At 40.8% G+C, this 21,645-nt stretch overlaps 1 protein-coding gene across 2 annotated transcripts; it reads left to right on the top strand.

Moving 5' to 3' along the window:
• Window positions 1-65: 65 nt before the first annotated feature.
• On the top strand, window positions 66-20,821 carry nacc1b (nucleus accumbens associated 1, BEN and BTB (POZ) domain containing b). Of its 2 annotated transcripts, none has more exons than XM_028016138.1 (8): window positions 66-286; window positions 13,386-13,536; window positions 14,452-14,694; window positions 15,866-16,087; window positions 16,522-16,984; window positions 17,742-18,039; window positions 20,040-20,137; window positions 20,258-20,821. In XM_028016138.1, exons 2-8 carry the CDS (start codon window positions 13,411-13,413, stop codon window positions 20,578-20,580), a joined length of 1,773 nt encoding a protein of 590 aa, XP_027871939.1. In that variant the 5' UTR covers window positions 66-286; window positions 13,386-13,410; the 3' UTR covers window positions 20,581-20,821. The 2 variants fall into 2 exon arrangements, with proteins under 2 accessions (XP_027871939.1, XP_027871938.1); XM_028016137.1 differs by lacking the exon at window positions 66-286 and adding an exon at window positions 1,722-2,983.
• The last annotated feature ends 824 nt before the right edge of the window (window positions 20,822-21,645 follow it).

Here is a 21,645-nt window from a genome sequence, read left to right as displayed (position 1 = left end):
CCGCTTTGCTCCTCTCTGTTCCCCCCTCCTCGATAGTTCTGAGCTCCAATTCTCGCCTGCATGCATGCATGCATGCGTGTGTGTGTGTGTGTGTGTGTGTGTGCGTGTGTGTGTGTGTGTGTGTGTGCGCATGAATGGTGTGCTGCTGCTGGTTCACAGCATACAGTCAAAGTGAATGACTGTCTGTGGCGAGGCGGAGGGAGGGAGAAACTAGACCGCTTCTTCTTCTTCTTCTTGTGCGCCGCTCCTCCATTCGGAAGAAATTCCAGCAGAATCCAGCGGAGGGGTAAGTTGAAGGGTTTCGGATCAACTCGTACCCGGCGGTTCGGACTCATCAGCCGGTGCGGGACGGAGACGTCTTGTCCCGTTCCAGCGCTGTGTTTTAGTAAGAGCTGGGGAGGCGTCCTCATGAATCTGGCTGAACAGGGAGGTATGGTGGAGGCTGCTGAAGTGAAGGTGAAGCTACTGGGAGTCTTTTTGTTGTTGTTGTTTTGTTCTGAATTGGATGGTAAAGTTGTGGTAACTATTGTGGGGGGATGGGCACATGGGGACAGACCAAACTTTAACCACTTCACACCGGCTTCATACTTTTGTCGCGCTGCCCCCCTCCTTCAGTGGCGCCGCCAAGAGGGGGAACTGAGGGGGGCAATTATCATCCCCAAAATTCAGAATATAATATAATATAATATACAGTGAATGATTTTAAAATAGGAGGGGTCAAATGTTTATAGGTTACAAGATTTATTTATATTTATATGTTTTCTTTGTGGGGCCCTATTTTTAGACATATGCCACTTTTTCTGGCACTGCTCCCAAATTTCATCACCATATGTCATAAATTATGGCAAAATTTATTAGGGATGCACAATATATCGGTATCTATATCAGCATCGCCCGATGTTAGTCATTTTTTCATGATATTTGGTTCGATAAGTAAAACTTGGCCAATTGACAAGCGATGTTTATTTCCATCTTGTTGCCAGTAACGGTTATCAGCCACGACATCAAGATTAATATCAGATATTAATATTGGTCTGAAATTTTATATTATTGCAATTATATTTATTCTCGGAATTTCTACATTTCTACACTCTGCTCCGGTTGTAAGAACCAGGAGATGGCTGTGAAATCAGTATTCAGACAAAACTAATTTTACGTGTAAGAAGCACAGATTTTCAGTTGATCAACATATGAAAAATCAAGCATAAGTATAGTGGATTCATATTTAAGCTTGAGTCAGTGGACAAAAGTTTTGTGCAGGACATTTCATTGCTTTATCCGCTACCCACGGCTTGAGCTGAGTGTATATTTTGTGTCTTATTTGACCAATTACCTGAGGTCATCATGCACCCAAGTGCCCCCACACCCCATCTCCAGCAGTCATCCTGTGATGGATGAGATGCCAGGCCATCATAGGGCATCACACAGGACAGAAACTCATACCTGCAGGCAGCTTACAGAGGCCAGTTAACCTGAGAGTCATGTTTTTGAACTGTGGGAGGAAGCCGGAGTACCTGGAGAGAACCCACCAGTGGGGGGTGTAAAGGGTTCATGGCCCCTTCCAGGAAAAATGTTTGCCACCGAGAAAAGCATGAGTCATCTCCTTCAATCAAGAAATAAATGTAACAAATAAATAAATGTATATTTATAAAATTTTAAATAGAATAACAATTGTTAATACAATAAATATATCTTAATTTTTTTTTTGTTTGTTTGTTTAGCTGTGCACTCAAAATTTTTACTGGCCTGGTTTGCCCACCCATACAAAAATGTTCAGAACCCACACGTTCATGGAGAGAAATCCACGAACGACCACAGACTGGGATTCAAAACCAAGACCTTCTACTTTGAGTGAAATGACTACAATGCTACCAACTGCACCATGCAGCTCAATCCCAAGATTCAATCTAAGTTTATTTTTTTTTGTATCATTATAAGTGGCTCCCGTGTAGCCCCCCCCAGTCCCCCTTACAAAATCTCTAGCGGCGCCCCTGCTCTCCTTTCTTTCGTCGGTGAGTGGCTTCACGAGTTCCCGGCTCATCTTTCTCCCGCATTCCTGAACTTCCTCAAAAGCAACCTTGTCTCTTTGCGTCGTCAAGCTGCAAGTGCAAACCGCTGCCAGTCGCCTAAAATCGCAAAGTGCAGTGAATAAACCGGCTCGGTTGAGTTTTTCTCGTCTTCCAGCCATTCCCGTAAACATTTCTCTCCCCTCCTCTCTCTCTGCCCTGTTCTCCTCTCGCCATGCCGCGGATCCGTCCCTCGGTCTCGCCCACAGTTGCAGCGCATTTGTGTCCCGGGATGACCTGTTGATGTCGGTTAAAGATGGAGTGCCAAGATCACCCGCTATAAACTCCTCCCCGGTTAAAAAAAAAGAAGAAGAAGAAGAAGAAGAAGAAAGAAAAAATAGTCTGGAAATTGGAGTTCTGCCCAGTATCGCTTCTGTGGTTGGCCGAGATTGCTTATTATAAATAATTTAATTGAAGCAAGACATCATAAGCGACATCTTGGACGGGACTAGCTCGTCTCCGAACCGGATCGGTAGCTGCTCCGCTGTACCGCCGGCAGGAGAAGGACATCGCTCGGTGCTGCTGGGGAGACCACCGGCCCCCTCGACGGTTTCGAGGAATTTTTTTTAATGTCCCCACCTTTTCCCCAGACGACAAAAAGAGAGAAATATTTGGCTGCATTCTTTAAGTGAAGTTGGAGCTGACATTTAAAATAAAAGGGAGGGGAGAGAAAAAAAAAGAAGCTATATTTTGAATCCTTTCTCCGCCGCTGCTGCTGCCCCCTCCCGCTGAACACGGCCGGGTCTCTCACACCGGCCCGGGCCAACCGAGCTCTCCTAAATCCTACCGGGCATCGAGGCTGGCACACAGCGGGGGCACCGACAGCTTTCTGGCCGCCCCGACTTGCCCTGCTTCCCCGCTGGTAGCAGGACTCAGCCTCCGAGGTGTCCGCCGGCGGGACTCTGCTAGACTTTCACGTAAGATGAATTAATGAACAACTGATGTGCATAAATGATAAGTTTAAATGATAAGTGGTCTCTGAAGTTTGAGCGGTGGGGGAGGCTACGCTGTAGCCACATTGTGCCGCTTATCTCAGTCGGTCCTCAGTGTCGGCGAATGCGGCACTTGCCGCCACAAACGTCTTCCAACACGGGAGGGAAATTAAATTTTTTATTTTTTTTTTACGTGGTTAACGGACACGTTCGCTACTTCAACGTGAGAGACAGCCGCTTTCTTCTGACCAGTGTTAGCTTTAGCTTTAGCCTGCTGCTTGCTAACAGGATACCTTTTAACCTCCCAAAAGTAGTAAACTCACTGATTTGGCCGAGATTGATGCTGATATCAAAAAAGTCTAGTAATTACGACGTTCCAGCAGAAATAGCGCATTATCTGGACACACTTTTAATATTTGCTTGCAGCACATTGAAGGGCTGCATGAGGGGGGGGGTTTGCATAAAGTGCTAAAAAAATACACTTTTTAAGCACACAGGGACACCCCCCCCACACACACACACACCCCGACAGAGAAGAAGCCACACACAGTAGAGCATTGAGCCAGAGCATGTAATGGGGCACGTGTTAACTGCAGGCCAAGGGTCAAGTGTTTTGAATTAACTCTCCTTTATGTTTCCTGCAAGTTGTTGTGACCTTTCTGACCTGTATGGGGGGAGAAGGTGGTGCATGTAGGATGTCCATACATCTGTGCCCCTGTGTATGTTGAAATGAAATCAGTCAAGCAGCCTGGATGTGAAAAAAAAAAAAAAACGTGTCCTTGCAAATAAACAAAATGCACCACATGGCTTTAAAAACGTTGGTGATTTTTATTGTGAGGCATCGGGGAGATGAACTAAATTTTAATGAGTTATGGGTGTCAACCCTGCCCCCTTAAAATTTCAGCCATGACTCATATCATTCCTACGGTTTCCTTTTAATGAGGTTTTTCTTGCCACTAATTGCTTATGGATATTTACTTTATGTCCATTTGCAGCGCTTGTATTTATTTTGCTCAGAAAAAAAAAGTATGGGGAAGCTATCCATTTCTGTTTAGACGATGTCCAGTATCAGCACTTGGATGCCAGTATGATTAACTCCGTCTGACCTTCTGACTGCATTTAGACATCTTTAATTATACGTCAGCCGCAGTTTCATATGTTTTAGACGGGAGACGTTGTCGCTTTTCTGTGATTTCCCCCTCGCCCCCCTTTTTTTTGTTTTAACAAAAATTTGCTCAGTGGGCATTTGCTGTGCAAAGGCAAATTTGGTTGGAGGGGAAAGAGAAAAAAAAAAAATCACTGTCGTGGCATTCTTTATTTCCACACTATGCTCTCATTATAGGTAATGCTCATTTAAAACTATAGTTGGCAAGCTTCAAGCAGCAGCTGTCGGCTTTTACAAGAGCCAATAGCTCAACTATTAAACATGGTCAAGTTATTAGCCTGTTCCACCTTTGTTATGCTGCAACTAGAGTATCAAAAATAACAGTAAATAAATGTAATAGATAAACGTCTAACTTTAGTAATAAATCTATAATATTTTAAGAGCGGTAAGGAAAACAGCTTTTTTTTTTCAGTTTTTATTGCACTTGCTTTGTCTTTATAGCTGTCTGTTTATTATTATTATTTTTATGTCTGCACATGAAAAAATATTGCCCCCCCCCTTACAGATTTCTTTTTCTTGCTCTTTTGTCTCACTTATGATTGTGAGACAAACTTAAAGTTGGAATCAGTTTAAATTAACATTAAACTAATTTTAATAGTGGACAAAAAAAATAACCCGAGTCCATATAAAATTCAGTTTTGAAGTGATTATTTGAGTTATTCCTCTTGTTGTTGGGGTTGTCGGCAGCCTTTTGCATCATCTCCCCACTTTGTTGTGTGCATTCTACTTTTTGTCACTTTTGTTGTCATTTTTTGTGCCATGATAGAAATATCTCTGGGTTGATGTGCTTTTAGAGCTGTTCTAGCTTTTATTTACGCTCTTTTACTACTACGGGTGCACCGATTGCAGTTTTCTGTCCGATCACCAATCTTTAAAAAGCCTGTCTTCTGATTCAAATTTTGGCTGATACTGATTGTTTTTTTTGCCAGACAAGTTGCTAAATAGAACGACAAAGTTGATTTTCAGACCTTTACGGAAGTGACAAGGATCGGCGGATGAGATTGGGTTCCCATGTAAACATCGGCTGATCGCAATCGCCCAAAAATAAAGGAAATCAAGGCTGATTTATTAGCATCTGATTTATTAGCTTCTCTATTTAGTACTTTACCTGCAATTCACTTGTATCTGTTCTGCTATGATACCCAAATGTCTCCATATATATATACTGTATATATATATATACTGTATGTATGTATATGCAAATAAAGCTGGCTAAACTATTTTCAAAACTAACACACAATTCCCTGATCAAGATGAATTCAATAACAGATGGCAAACAAAGCCATCACATTAGTCTAATCCATGTTTTAACAGGGTAGACAGGGTACAGTAGGGAATCTGTTACAGAAGTTACTGGTCTACAAAAGTTATTCCCAAGAGTGCAACAGTCAGAAAGAGACTGGCTAACTAAAATGCCCCCATGGAAGGAAAAGATGAAAGCCACCAAAGAGCAACAACAAACGCCCATCTCACATTTGACGAAAGCTTTCTTCCAATCTTTGTCAATGCTAAATATTCAGTGGACTGAAAAGACAAAACAGGAGCTTTTTGTTAGTTCTGGAGCATTCTAGTGAAAATCTGCACTTAACTCCACGTTAGACGCCGTTGCATGACCGGATTCCTTCTTTACGACGTAAAAAAACCCCCTCATTGGCCGTTATTGCAAAGTTTTAATGGCAGTTGGTGCCACAAAAGGGTGGCCCAACTAGTTATGTTTAATCACCAATTATTTTTTCCTCCACATTGGGCCAGTTTGGTTTATATAACCTTTTTTTTTTTCACTTCCATAAATAAAATCAGAATCTAAAAAGTGCATTACGTATTTACTCTGGTTAATTCTCTGATTTGATATTTAAAAAAAAAAAAAGTGTTTGATGATCTGAAACATGAAAGTGTTGACAAGGCAGATAAAATCTGTAAGGGGGCAAATAGTTTTTGATCACATTGTATTTATACCTATAAACATCGACTATCAGCCTCTGGCACATTTGTTGGCTTGACAGCTGGAAGTCGTAATGAAGATGTCAGAGAGAGGTTAGAGATTTTTAGTAACGTTGCTTTTCCAACAAGTTCAGGAGCAAAAAACCTCATTTCCTCATTCTTCATTTTCTATTGGTCGATAGAGGTGATATATTACTTACTCACTAAACTGAAAAAAGTCTGAATTTCTCAGTAACATCCTGTAAATCACAACGGTAAAACATTGTAAATTAAAATAAAAATAATTTTAAAAACATGTAACCTTGTTTAGATTAACAGCAAGATGTTGTAAATAAATAAATATCTATTATTTTTAACGTCATATCTTGTTAAAATGATCATTTTTGCTAATCTCCGGATTGCAAATGCGACAAAAACAAAACTGCAACACAGAATCCAAAATTTGACAGCCATGCATAAATATTTTACTTTTAAATATTTTCAATTTTCAAGATCAAGTAAAAAATAGTTCACTAAGATTATTATTTTACTGACAAGCCATCATTTCATATCCCAAAATGAATTGAAATTAAAACAATAACATTATACAGTAAAATTAGCGACATAATTGACTTCCTTACCGCATTGTATCGATTTTAAATAAATATGGAAAAAAAAACCCAACATGTAGCACTACCAGTTATACTGCGCTCTCATCCTGGTAAGTTCATTTGAATAATGAGTGTGTAATCTTGTTGCGCAACGTCCCGTCAGTTTAGGACAGTAATGTAATATCTTGCATTATATTATATTAAAAAAAAAAGAAAGAAAACATATGAAGGAAGTGCTTTCTGGTTATAATAAGACGTGTTTACTCTCTTGCTGACTCAGTTGCCTTGCGATTAGATTGATTGAGAGGATTTATTTGATGATTAATTTGTTAAAGTGTTAATGACCGTCTACTCTCTGTGCTGTGTTGTGTAGGCGTGAAGCAGCAGATCATGCCTAAGTCGGTACGCTCCGGACAAATTTATTATTATTTTTTTTCCTCCAGCGTTTATTGTTCATCTGGGGGAGGCTTGCTGAGTGTGCATCGCGCAGCATCCGGCCTCGCGTTTACACCTGGTAGCTTCCCATCACTACCGCCTTGCTTTTGTAGCCAAGGAGCAACTTTTTAAAGGAGTTAAGACCAAAAAAAAAACAACCCCTTCCCGCTTTCTGTATACGTTTTAGAACTTCATTCGAGCCAGGAGGAGTTATATTTGATGCTTTTATGTATCCTATACGTGAGAATGTGTCTGAAGCTAGTGTCCCAGGAGACATTTTGTGTTTGGATGACATGGAAGGATTTGCAACCGGAGACTGTGTCGTGCGTTTTTCAGATTTATTCGGGTTTAATTTAAGCCACCGCATAAACAAAGTTGCATTTAGTGCATAGCTGCATGCTGCTATACTGATTTGGGTTGTGTAGGAATTTAAATCTCTGCCTCTTTCCACTCTATGTGATTGTGAAATGATGGCTCTACACATCTGTTTGTGCTTTGACAGGTTTATTTGATTTCCCCCCCAAACCCCAGTGCTTCACTTCTCTTCTAAACTTTTAGCTGTTTTCATGAGTTCTCCGGTAACTTCGATGAAGGTAAATCTATTTGTGTTTGTTCTTTCTGAAAACAAGATGGTGCGATTCAGTATGCTGTTTTATTATGATTGTTTTTTTTTCTTTAACCTTTTTTCAGGGCATCTTTCTGCATTTGCCGTCTCTCTTGGTCACTTCGGTGCTACATTATTGCCAACTTGTTAGAGTTTAGAAAACAATTGGAGAAAGATTTTAGTTTTAAGAAATTTGCTCTGAAACTTCCGGTTGGTGGCTTTGCGGCTTTTCTGTGAATGGCGAAACATGGAAGAATTTAAGATGAGGCTGACAATCTCTGGAAGATTTACTCGTACCACAACAAGAAGTTGAAACACCCGCACTGCTACTTGACATTCTATTTATTGGCTATAATGTTGCTGGTGGCCACTGGTATCAGGACCTTGTTAGACCTGGAGGCCAGTGCTGTGCTCTGATGGACGGATGATGAACAATATATTGTGAATATATTGTCACCATAATTTTATTGTGTACAATATTCATATTACAAAAGACTATTTGGAGTGCAGTAATTGTGGGCTTATGTATCCCAAGTGTTGCCAACTTGCACTTTACATGCTACTACAGCGGACGCGGCCTATTTGCAGTTCGATATTCGCAGATTCACCTATTTGCACATTTTTTTCTGTGGTATATAACTACAAATTATTTGTCAAAAACCGTTTTCAGAGGGCGTCTCAAGTGCTCACAGATTTCAGCTATTTACAGGCGGTTGTCGTCCATAACCCCCGCGATTACCAGGGGTCCGCTGTACAAAATTTAGCCAGTTGGACAGTATCTTCTGGCAGCAGATGCCCACATCAGACAAAAATAACTGTGCTAATAACTAAAGTGCTAAAGGTCACGGAGTTGCCATTGCAAGATTTTCTAATATCCTACAGCCCCTACTTCAGATGTACACCGCCTGTTTGTTGAACCATGTTGAGTTGTGCTATACCCAGTGATGGCATCGTTACTTTGAAAAAGTAACTTTAATCGGATTACTGATTACTCCTTGAAAAAGTAACTCGGTTAGATTACTGACTACTTGATTTGGAAAGTAACTAAGTTACATTAAATGTAACTTTTTTAGCTACTTTCAGCAGCTGCTAACCAACAACGCTGGGAAAATTACATTGATCTTTGCCAATACTTAATTGTAAGCTATTTTATAATGGTAACATCAACAATGTGTCTCTACTTACATATAAGGTTGAACTGAAGGGGAGATTTTTTTTATGGTTACAGTACAAAAAAACCCGTTAGTAATTTGTGCATGTTTTTGTGTGTCCACTATTGTCTGGAAAACTCTTAAGAAGGCTGCACCGATTTGTGACACTCATCTTAATATTAATAATTGTAATGGCGTTTAGTTGCACAACTTTACGGACTCGTTCATTCGTGGCTGTTTTCACGTTTATTGCGTTGTTCATATTAGTCTCGATGTTTCCAATGTTCTGGATAGCTCGACGTCATTCAGAGGTAATATATTAACTTGACATTAACACAGCGGGACGGATCATCCAGGAAATGATGGACAGGGAGAGCCTGACTAAAACTAACTGGAGGTCAGACACATTCTGGGGTTTCTGTCTGCTTATTTCCAAGCCTATGAGCAACTTCACGTTCAAAAACGAGCCCAAAAAGCTCAACCCGCGACTCATTAAATTTGCTAGCAACTTTAAAAAGAAAAAAAAAATCCCACGGCCTCTTATAATAATCGGACATGGCGACAGAAACTCAAAATAGTTCCTGTTTTTCTACCAACAAAATGCGCATCGCCCTCCTCCCTCCATTGTTTACGTTTCTGATACCGTCGCATTAAAACGGCGATCACTCGACAAGACGCGTAGAGGAAATAAAATTAAATTCCAAAAGAAAATAGTAACGCAAAATGATTTTGATAAGTAACTGTAGTCTGACTACTGGATCAGACTACTGTAGTCTGATCCAGTACTACAGTAAGGCGTTACTGACATCACTGGCTGTACCATAGTGTTACTTACACCAGTTTGTTCATTATGATATTTTTCAGTCATACATGTGGAGAATATTTAAAACACTGATGTAGTCAGGCGTGACAACTGACTAAGTTGGGTTTAACCATATTCTGGTGAAAAGTTTACATGCACTTACCTCTTAGACTGACAAAATAGTTCTTGACTTTGAACTGGAGATTTTCACCCTGGCGTGATGAAATGACTAGGTCACCATTTAAAAAAAAAAGACCACTAGATGAAAGTCACAGTTTGTGAATTATCTTTAATCTACAAAGAGTCAAAGTTATACTCTACTTATATTTGGTTGAATATCCTCTAGCATCGAAATCACACACTTTGTATATCTGTTAGCAAGATCTTTGCATGTTGCAGGCTTACTTATCAAAATTGGTAGAGTTCATTTAAATTGTTTCAGATCGAAGTATAGTACATAAAATCTTTTACGGAGTTATGGGTGTGTGCCGCTTCAGAAACTTGTGTGTTTGCCAACTTCATCCGTGTCGACAAAGAAAGAACTTTCTGCTCCAAAATTAACACATGAGCTTGGCTGGAATTCTAATTGCTCACACTGAGGATCCAAATGTCTTCTGGAAGAAACTTTCATGGTCACACAAAACAGACTGAGTTATTTGGCCACGATGACAACAGGCATGTTTGGAGGAGACAAAATATATGTTTTCACACCTAAGAAATCTGGAATTAGCTGCAACCATCGTAGCATCATAGCGAGGGTCTGTTTCTCTGCCAGTGCTAATGGTGCATTGCATGAATTCTTTAACTTTCCATCAAATTGACGGCGAGGCAGTTAAAACTAAGGGCACAGTTGGAACAGGGCCGTATTCCCAAACACATCAAAACTGGTTTTGGAACTAATTAAGCATTCTAACACTAAGCTTCTGGACTGGGCCTGACCTTCAGGCTTATTAAAAATGTTTAGACTATGTCTCAAAGCCAGCCCTGTGCCAGGAAATCAGCCAACTTAAACGAACTCTATTAATTTGGTAAGACAAGTGGTCAAACGTACATCTAGAATGAGGGGCAGGACCTTGCTTATAGTTGGAGAAAGTGTATGGTTTCTTTAGATCTTGCTTGGAAACATTAATCAAATGGGACGATGAGACCCTGTGTGGGTAATGAGAGAAAAATCCAATATAGATTCAAACTTCCTTTTTAAAAAGAAACCTTTACATTTTATCAGTTGACTGCTTTTCAGAGCTGCTCATGTCACCTTTGTCTGATATTGAAATTTCACAGATGAACCGAAACATTTAACCACAACAAAATCGTGTAACTAGAAGAAATGTGATATTTAGGTGTCCAGACATTATCAATGAAGAAATATCTCCTACAACTTCCTTACCTTCTATGTTTGATACAGCTCTCTTTCAATTCTGAATCGTTTTTCTACTATTATTATTTTTTCTGTCTGTTTAGTTTGATCATTTGTGATGTGTCTGTCTCTAGCGGTTTTATGTCCGCCCATCTGTAGCAAACTGAAGTTATTATCTTTGGACCATAAACAGGAACAATCTGGAGTCAGCGTGCAACTTCAGTTATTACAACCAGAAACTAGCGATTAGGTCTGAAATCTGGGAATGGTGATGGACTCAGACCTGAACCTTCAACAACACATAAAGACAATTACAAAGTCATTCTTCTATCACCTTAAGGCCATTTCTAGGATTGAAGGACTAATTTTGCAGCAAGATCTAGAAACACAATGAGTTTAGGACCAAAACACATTAGAGATTTAAATCAATTTTTCAGATCTTCTGGTTGACATTTACTTTGCATCCCCAGAATCAAAAACAAACATGGAGAAGCAGCGTTCAGTTTTATCTGGAACAAACTTCAAGAAAATGGCAAAACTGCCAAAACACAGAGTTCCTTTTAATCAAGGCAAAAAAAAAAAAAAGTCCACCAGTTTAGAGCTGCTTTTCATTAATAATAACTAGAACATTGATTAATTGTAGTCTGTATGGCAACTTTTTATTACTTCTCTTTATTTTGCCTGAAACATAATGCTTTCTTTGTTTGTTTGTTCACTGCGTTATGTTTTAATCGTGTAAAGCTCTTTGTTACTGAATTGTGCTACACAAAAACCTTTCTCGATTAGCTTCTTATCATCATTAAGTTAGTCCTCTTCCAGGACTAACTTAATGTAGAATATTAGAATTTGGTATAGAATATTAGACAATAAGTTGTGAAAATTGTGAATTTCAGTTAGCAGGTCGTGTCATCGCCACTTGCCAGAAATACAAGAAGATCTGAATAAATCTGTGAAGCCTGCTGTTTAGGTTGCAGGGTTTTATCTGAGAGTTTTGCTCCCAGTGGAAGAGAAAGGCTAATCAGTTAAATATTTTTACAGATTAGTGGGATGTTTGGGGTTGGAGCGGGGGTCAGATAGAATGCATCATTGCTGTGCTCCAAATGCTCGTTGGTGTCTGCCGAACTTGGCCTGCATCCATTGCTCGGAGGCCACAATCTTCCATATGACGTATTTGTTCAGCGGCGCTGCGACTCACCTTTTATATTCCCAGCTGTTTACTTCTGTTCCCAGCTACAGTTTACATGTGCTGTGCATTTACAAACAAAAATACAGTCCATTTTAAAGTGACGCTTTAATGATAGATATATTATTCGCTTGGAGATCTACGGTTTCCTTCCTTTTGATCGGAGACCCTTTTGTTCTGTGGTGAAGTGAAATAGACAAGTTATGTAAGCAGTTTTTGTTCTTCACATAGAAGAACTTGACAAAAATAAATGTCAAAGTGAGGCAAAAACCGCCACACAGTTCTATAAAGTGAATCAGATGTAAGGAAACAGGGTTAGGATAAAGATAAGAGCTTATATAACTGGCCCAGTTGCCTCCAAATTCTCTTTTATTTAGAAAAAAGGAGACTTGAATCAAAGCTGTTTACCAAATTTTTAATTCATTAATCTTCATGCACGTAAGCAACCCTTTCTCTTTATCTCAAGTTGTCTTGCTCTCTTCATTTCCATCTGCTTGTCATTTTGCTCTACTTTTCATGTCTGAAGATTTCTTGTATTGCTTTGTCTTTTTTGCCGCCTCGTCTACTCTTTGCATTTGTTTTGCTTCCTCATTTAGCCCCTCCTAACCCTTCCCTTGGTAACCTATCCACAACATGCCGTTAGCTCCTCGTTCCTCGCTAGTGATAGCCCACATGTGATTTGACAGCAGTTTAGCTAATATTAGCATTTAGCTAATTTTCGCTTTAACGTGTTTTTTTCCATAGTGAATGGAGTATGTTACTATAGGTCAACATGCTAGTTATACCATGTATGCTAACTGTAGCAATTTAGAAAATAAGAGCATGTTAGCTAATTTTGATATTAAAGCTGCACCTCATAGCAGCCCAGGTGGAAGGTCCAGTAGAACAGTGGTATCGATTTGGGGTATCAACTTGCTTGAGCACTTGACCCTGGTATCGGCTTGACATCAGTATCGGCTTTGGGAAACCACTAGTTTCCTTGTTTTATGTTGGTTTTTAAATATGGTGTCTGTTCAGCACTTTTGCTCAGTTTTGCTCTTTTTGAAAAGTTCTTAAAAATAAAGTTGCATCAAGTTGGCTCTTACTCCAATAAAATTTGTCTATTTGTTTGCCGCATGTACGCCCCTGACTTTCTTTCTTGCCGTGGGAAATTTCGCAGACCCTGTGGTCCTGGGCAGAGCGTTATGGCTCAGACGCTGCAGATGGCGATCCCCAACTTTGGCAACAATGTCCTGGAGTGTCTGAACGAACAGCGGCTGCAGGGCCTCTATTGTGACGTCTCCGTGGTCGTCAAGGGGCATGCCTTTAAGGTCAGATTGTATGAAATATTTTATTCGCCAGCATATTAACAGTATTTCTCCATTATTAAGACTTCAAATAGTTGTTTTGTCTAATAATTTTCTGTAAAGTTTTGTTGAATTCAATGTCTTTTTGTTTTGCCTCATAAAATATGTAGATTAAGAAGTAGTTTACATTTTAATTGAATAATTATTTTCAGCTTTCTTTAATGTGGATTTACATACAAAAACACCTGAATTTCTCCATATTTTAGTCACATTACAACCTCAAACTTGCATGTATATTCAAATGGGTTAAGATTCAAAATTCAAATACAATGAGAAAGTTAATAGTCTTTCATCAGATGATGGGCACATAACAACCTTCCTTCTGTTTAGCAGAAAGAACCAAAAATAATTGTGATAGGGAAAAAGCAATTAATCATTTAACATTTTTAGAGATAAGAATTATAAAGTAAATAATGACCCATAAAATAAGTAAAATAAAGTGAGTATTAGTATTAATATTAAAATAAGTAAAATATAGTGAGCATTTGTCTTAAGCCCCTCCCAAGACATCCATCCTGTGGTGCAAAAAGTGTGTATGCACTATATGCGATGAATGGGGTGCTGAGCTAGAGTGGGCGCCAAAACGATGGGTGGAAATAGAATAAAATATATTGAAATTTGTGGCTATTACATGACAAAATATCAAACAGTTCTGTGTGTTTTAAAACCATACCTTATAAAACATGAAATTTGATCACCTTAATTGTTTGGCAGGCATTTTGGCAGATGACATATTCGCCATTAGTGGTGTAGTAAATGTGTCATAATCAAATGGATCCAACATTGTTCCCATCAGTCTGTTTATATATTCAGCCTGAATCGCTGTGTGGTTTGAACCTTGACGAGCCCCCCACTCCCCCCACACTGTTTACCCCTCAGGCTCATCGTGCAGTTCTGGCAGCCAGCAGCTCCTACTTCCGGGATCTGTTCAATGCCGGCGGGAAGAGCTCTGTGGTGGAGCTGCCGCCGGCTGTGCAGCCGCAGAGCTTCCAGCAGATTCTGGCCTTCTGCTACACGGGGCGCCTCAGCATGAACATCGGAGACCAGTTTCTGCTGATGTACACCGCCGGCTTCCTCCAGATCCAACAGATAATGGAGAAAGGCACAGAGTTTTTCCTCAAGGTGACTTCAGAGTGAATGAATGAGCTAAGTATGTGGCAGTTGTGTATGTTCGTATTGTCGAGCAGAAAACTATAGATAGATAGATAGATAGATAGCATTTATTGTCATTGAACAGAATTCAACAAAATTTCCATTGCAGCTCCCGTGCAAAAGGTCAAATATATACAGTATAAATAAGCAAACACACAATAATAATAATAACAATATATACAACTAAATTAACTAAAGGAACTAAAGGCACTCAACCACACCAAAGAAGTAGCAGCAGGTCCAATTATGGCAAAGTACAGATAATGTGACAGTGCAAAGTGCAGAACAATATGGCTGTGTGGGGGATATGTATGTGTGACTGCGAGGTTATGATATGTGTGGGAGGGGGGGGCGGCAGGGAGTAATGGCTCTGACGGCTGTGGGGAAGAAACTGTTTCTCAGTCTATTTGTTGTAGTCCGTATATTCCTGAACCGCTTGCCTGATGGCAGCGGCACAAACAGTCTGTGTTGTTAGTTACCGTAATATAATTGCAATCCCGATACATGATGCTGTTGTGACTTAGAAATATCTGAATGATGATAGTGACACTGCACGTAGCAGTGGTGATCGGGTTTGGAGTACCTCACTGCATAGATCTGTTTATTGATTAGAACCTTTTCTCGCCAGCTTGTCATTTAACTTTTAACTGGAGCAAACATTGCATTGTGCTTAAAGTGAAGTTTGCAAAAGTATGTGTACAGTTTAGAAAAGTCTATAAAAGTAGAAATATGCCTGAGGTCTGGATAAGTGTGGAAAGATGGCATTCCTGGTCCCATTGTCTAAAAGTTTCATGCATCCGTCTGAATGTCCCCAAAAGTTGTCCATCATCCTATCCATTCAGAAATTATCCATCCATCTGTCCATCCATCCAAAACTTATATACGTATCATCCATCCATTCAAAAATTACCCACCCATGCATCCATCCATCCATTTTCTCCGTCCATCTGTCTGTGACTCCAAACGTTACTCAGCCAACTGTTCATCTTTTTCTCCTCCATCCCTCCATCATCATTCACAAAAATCATTGTGAAAGTTCTACGAAGGACAAAACCCCTAAAAATGTTGAACTATTAAATCATAAAGCATAAAATCAACATACTGTGCATGGATCAAAGTTTCATTTTCCCAATCCTCTCAGGTCTCTTCCCCAAGCTGTGACTCCCAGGGTCTCCATGCCGAGGAGACTCCGTCCTCCGAGCCCCAGAGTCCAGTCACCCAGACAGTCGGAGGGGTGGGTGTGGGTGTGGCTGCAGTGCCTGTAGGAAGGCCTGCTTCCTGTCTGACGCCTCTTCCCTTGGTATCCAAGGTGAAGTCGGAACAAACGGCCACTACGCCTCAGCAAGTCCCTCAGCACCAGCAGGTACACTCTGACCAAAGACCATAAAACTTGCTACATTCTCATATTCTGCAGAAAATTATATAAAGGGAAAATGATTGAAGAACCTCAACAGTAAGCGGGTTACAAAGCATTTTTTCAGTATCCATGGACGGTTTGTGTTGTGATCGTCTTAGTAATTAAATGATTTCTGACACTTAGCATTAGCTTTGGTGGATTGAAAAGTTGAAAAAGTGCCGTTGGAACTTTAAAGTGCTTTTTCTCAAAGGATCCTACAACAAACCTTCATAACATCAATTGTTAATCTCTTTTATTCACTGCTTGACACCCCGCACAACAGACTTTGACATGTTGTCGCTATTTGTTCCGTTTCCTTGGTAGTCGTGAGCATTTGATGAGCTGCTAAACGTCTGGGTGTGATGATAATTAACCGGCTGTACCTCCTTCCTCCCCGGCAGGAGGGCTCACCCTACTCTGTGGTCTGCACCCCCGTGGCCAAGCGGCTGTGGGAGGGGGCCAACCGGGATGGCGGCGGGGGGTCTGGAGGAGGCGGGGGAGGTGGAATGAGGAAGGCTGCACGCTACTCGTCCTCCTCCTCTTCTTCCTCGTCTTGTAACGCAGCGACGCAGGATACGTCTGGGCGAGGCCCGGCGACCGGTGTTGCGATGGGAGCCGGCGTTGGCGGTGCCACTTTAGTGGGAGGAGCTGGACTCAACACTAACCACAGCAGTAACAACAACAACGTCGGCACCCCTGAAGGCACCAGCCCGGGCACGCTCAGCATGTACACCAGTGACTCACCAATCAGCTACCACGACGATGAGGAGGAGGACGAGATTGCGGACGAGAGCGCCGAAGAGCAGTACAGACAAATCTGCAACATGTACACCATGTACAGCATGCTGAACGCCGGAGCAGCAGGTGAGAAAATGAATAGGCCAATGTGTTCGAATCGTTTTAAGCTAGCAAGTGTAGCATCAACACTCTTCTGTAAAGAACCTGTTGCAGAGTGAAGAAGCGGCTAAGTTAGCTATCTTTGGGTGCATTCACACCTCTTAGTGCTCTGGTTCGCTTGCCTGGAAAGTCAGGTTCATTTTGAGAGTTTTGATCTGATTTCCATTTGAGCGTTTATTGATTTTGTTGTTGTCTTTTTCTTTTGTCCCTTCCATAATATGAATGTTTGTTGATTTTATCCGTACAGCACTTTGTCACAGCTGTTGTCTTAAAGTGTGTAGTGGAAGCAGTAGTAATCAAGATTTTAATTTAAGATGCAAAAAAAAAAAGAATTTTTTTACTATACTAAAGCTGACAAATATTCAATAAAATTTGTAGCATTTTAGAATTTTTTTGCACCACTTCCATCCAAAAATGTTATTTTTTTAAAACCCTCCTGCAATCGAGATGGGAACCAGTTTTTTTTTTTTTTTTACTCTGTGCGTAGTCCGGTGAGGTTGCATTGATCCCGCGTATGCTTTTGCGAGTTTTTTTTGTGGTTTTGGAAACTGGCGGTCTCCTGCTGTCCGACCGTGACATTTGCCGCGCTCCTCTTGAGCTGTCGCATTAAGACCGTGGAGGGTTCTGAAAAACATTTGGGAGAACTGAAATATTTGCCATGTTTTTCAGATCTAGGGAGGAAGAAATATTTTCACAGTAACCATAAATCTCCATCTGTCTTCAGTGGTTGGAGAAAGGGTGGACGCTTTGCCAGACTTGGCCCCCGATTCGGGAGGCGGGCGTGGAGGCAAAGGGGGGCGGTCCCGGCAGGACCTGGCGTCGCTGCCCGCCGAGCTCATCAGCCAGATCGGCAACCGCTGCCACCCGAAGCTCTACGAGGAAGGCGACCCGGCGGAGAAGCTGGAGCTGGTCAGCGGCACCTCCGTCTTCATTTCGCGTGCCCAGCTCATGAACTGTCACGTCAGCGCCGGCACCCGCCACAAAGTGCTACTCAGGCGGCTGCTGGCGGCGTTCTTTGACAGGTCAGTGGCTGAAATCCTTCCTGTTTGCTGCGATGCCGAGGCCTTTTATTGCTGTCAACTTTCTTAGTGGGTGGGGAGAGGGAAAGTGAAGCAGGCGAAGACGGATCAAGTGAAGAAAAGCTTTTATCAAAGTACCTTCTAGAAGGCTTTAAAGATGAAACGTTTTGATGACGGATTTGAAAAATACTGTTTCTTTCAAATTATTTTTCTGATGAAAGGTGAATTTATTTTGAGGTCAACGTAGTTGGTAATCATCTCATGTCATATCACCAATTTTTCATTTTTTTTTTTAAAGCTTTGCTTTCACTGGAAAGAGCTTTGAGAATGTTTCTGTAACACCTGCATATTAGAAACATTACAGTGCCTTGCAAAAGTGTTCAATTAAAACACGATAAGATAGTCATGTAGGTGACAAAATCTGAAGATTTTTGTCTACATGCAAAGGGCTGTGTGGAAGAAAACAGTGCTCATGCAATCCCCCATGGTGGAACATGCATTATGCTGTGGGGATGCTTTTTATCAGTGTGGTTAGAAAGATGGATGGAGTTAGAAGAAAACATGAGAGAAGCTGCAAAGGACATGAGAAAGAAATAGAACAAAATATAGAAAGAAAGAGAGAAAGAAAATAGGAAAATTTAGATTGATCATAATCAGTACAGTTAAAATTTTACCAACATAATCCCAGATGCACACCCAAATTTTTATAGGACAGCAACTAACTATCACTTTGTTATTCTATCGATTTTTCTGACGATTAATTGGATTAAAAAAAGGAGAGAAAAAATGGACTCAACACTAACCACAACAGTAACAACAACAATGTCGGCACCCCGACCAATATAAACGAAATATAGAAAGAAGAAAGAAAGAAAATAGTTAGGAAAATTTAGATTGATCATAATCAATACAGTTAAAATTCTGCTAGTTTTTAATTTAACAATATGCATTTTTTTAACATAATATTAGAAATACATCATGAGATGCAAACACACGTATAGTTCAATTTCTTTTTTAAGCAAGAAAAAAACCTGTTTATTGCATAAAATTCAATAGCAGCACTCCTTTGGTTGGACGCTTTATCATTTGCAGTAATGGATCCATTTGCAGCTAGAAAAATACTCTTAGCATCATCACGTGAAAAGCTCTATTAGCTTGACATGAGATCAGCACAGTGTAGGGCTGATTTGTTAATTATCTTGTGGATTAACAGATTAATAACTGGATGTCAAAAGGTGCTTAATAGGAGATTTTTTATTTCAGAATTTGAACTTGGTGAAGCTAAAACTAGGTCAGTTAAGCAGTTAAGCTATTAACAGACAGAGGGCTTTTTTCATCTTAAATAAAAAATGTATCATTTTTTGTACAGTTTTGGCTTAATTGCTGCTGTGAATATGGCAAATGACTTTTTCTCAGTCTGTATGTCAGAGTTAACGATTAATCTATTACTAAATTATTTGACAAATTTTCCAGTGGTCGATTCATCACGATTAATCTGATTAATCGTTTCAGCCTTAAACTTTTATTTGTTTTGAAAACAATTTGGGGGATTTACCAATCAATCGGTTGACCAAGAAATGGGCCGATACTTAAAAGTGAAACTGATCTCACCTACTTCCACGAAGGTCTGAAAATTAGCTAAGAGAGGGCTGACTGACAGCCGTTTTCACATGTGCTGTTAACAACAGTCACACCCCTTTTGCATCTTAGCGACTTTGTTGCTATTTTTAGCAGGTTTTTAGACAAAAAGAAAAAAATCGGTACTGGCAGGTCAGGCTTTTTAAAATCAGTGATTGGCCAGAAAATTGCAATCGGTATACGCCTTGTCCTTTTGCTACCCTTGAGCTTTTTAGAACTTTCCAAGCTTTAAAAGTACCATGAAATATTAATTTTCTGCATTATTGATAGTTTTGTACCTTAAAATTAACCGATTAGAGTTTATGGAATCAAATATGTGAATAAGAGGTTACAGGGATCTTTTTGTTTCCTTTTCATCTGGTTAGGAGCACACTAGCTAACAGCTGTGGAACCGGCATCCGCTCATCGACCAATGACCCCAGCCGGAAGCCGTTGGACAACAGAGTGCTGCATGCCGTCAAATGTGAGTCTTTACAGTATCATCTTTTTTGTGATATCTTGGCTTTTCTGTCACACACTCCATTTGCTGTTAAAGTGATTCCCTCCACGATTCTCCACTTTTCTCTTCTTTCATTTCCTGCAGTCTACTGCCAGAACTTTGCGCCGAGCTTCAAGGAGAGCGAGATGAACGCCATCGCGGCCGACATGTGCACCAACGCCAGGCGCGTCGTACGGAAGAGCTGGATCCCCAAGCTCAAACTGCTGATGGCCGACAGCGACGCATACTCGGCCTTCCTGGCCGACAGCGTGAAGATGGAGGCCGACGTGCTTGGGGTAGAGCAGGGCTTCGACCCTACCTCTCTGGAAGCCGTGGCGGCGGCCGGCAATAACAGCGAAGCGTCTAGCGGGACCATGTCGGCTGACGCCATGCCAGGGGCCGGCGGAGACGGCAGCACTTTGTTTTGAGCAAACGATTACATGGAGGCAGATCGGACGGACTCATTCGTCTGCGGTAAAGAGTCGAGAACATTGGACCGCCGCGGTCTCCATGACGGTTGTCACACAACAACCCCCCACCCCCTCTTCCCAGCTGCCAGCTGGTTGGGAATCTGTTCCTTCTCTCACAAGCTGCGTTTCCATTGACCATATAATTGCGCAAATTGGAATTACAAAAATTAATGAGCTAAATGGAAACACGCCAATTTTGGAAAAAACAATACAAAACACGTTTTTCAATAAAACCATCTTTGTGCTAGGATGAAGTGGTTTTTCAAATTTTGTTTTGTTGAAGTTGGCGTATTTCGGAAGACACTTTTTTCACATCACACGATCAACAGCCGGATGTTAGTACGGCGGAAAATTTACGTAGGAGAAGACAGGAAACGGCTTTTCCTGTCTTCTGTGGATGATGGCACCACATTTGTTAACGACTTTGTTTTGTTTAACGAATACGCGTGAACGGACGTATTCACGTGTAATTTCAATTGCGTTTCTTATTTAATGGGAAACACCGTCATTGCGAAATTATGCTTTTTCGACTTCAGCGGATTATCAAAAAAGTTTTGCGCACATTTGTCCTGGAAACGCAGCTACTGTTTGGTCAGTTTCTTGTACTTTCCTTCCTTTTGCTTGTTTTTGTCTTTCTCTCTCAGAATGTTCTCGTTCTTCTGACAGAGACCGACAGAAAGACGTAGAGAAAGGTCGCAGAGTAAAGAACGTGAACCGAACACACACACACTCACCTCTTCATTCCTCGGCAACCTTTCTAAACTTTTAGTTTTTCTACTTTTTTTTTTTTTAAAGCTTTTATTGTCACCAAGGCTCTTTCCCTTCACAATCAATCACCGACATTCCCTGGGGAGGGCTGTCACTGAGGGTAATCCTGTTTGGAGAGAGCGATATTTTCCCTCCCCCAAACTCCGGTAACACTGTTGTTTTGATATTGAATGTATGCGAGGCGAAGCGTCCGAACTACAGTGTCGTAAGGCAGTGACGACTGAAAGATTGTGCTGAGCCCCTTTTTGCTTTGAC

The sequence above is a fragment of the Xiphophorus couchianus genome, chromosome 5 (assembly GCF_001444195.1).
Source record: "Xiphophorus couchianus chromosome 5, X_couchianus-1.0, whole genome shotgun sequence".
NCBI lineage: Eukaryota > Metazoa > Chordata > Actinopteri > Cyprinodontiformes > Poeciliidae > Xiphophorus > Xiphophorus couchianus.
The sequence above is the reverse complement of the archived record's forward strand: the minus strand, read 5'-3'. Positions and strand labels throughout refer to the sequence as shown.

Excerpts from the sequence above, each read along its gene's own strand:
- nacc1b (XM_028016138.1), top strand. The coding sequence starts at position 13,411 with ATGGCTCAGACGCTGCAGATGGCGATCCCCAACTTTGGCAACAATGTC. Across the intron at positions 16,088-16,521 it reads AAGTCCCTCAGCACCAGCAG|GAGGGCTCACCCTACTCTGT; the intron begins GTACACTCTGAC and ends CCTCCCCGGCAG. Across the intron at positions 20,138-20,257 it reads AGTGCTGCATGCCGTCAAAT|TCTACTGCCAGAACTTTGCG; the intron begins GTGAGTCTTTAC and ends CATTTCCTGCAG.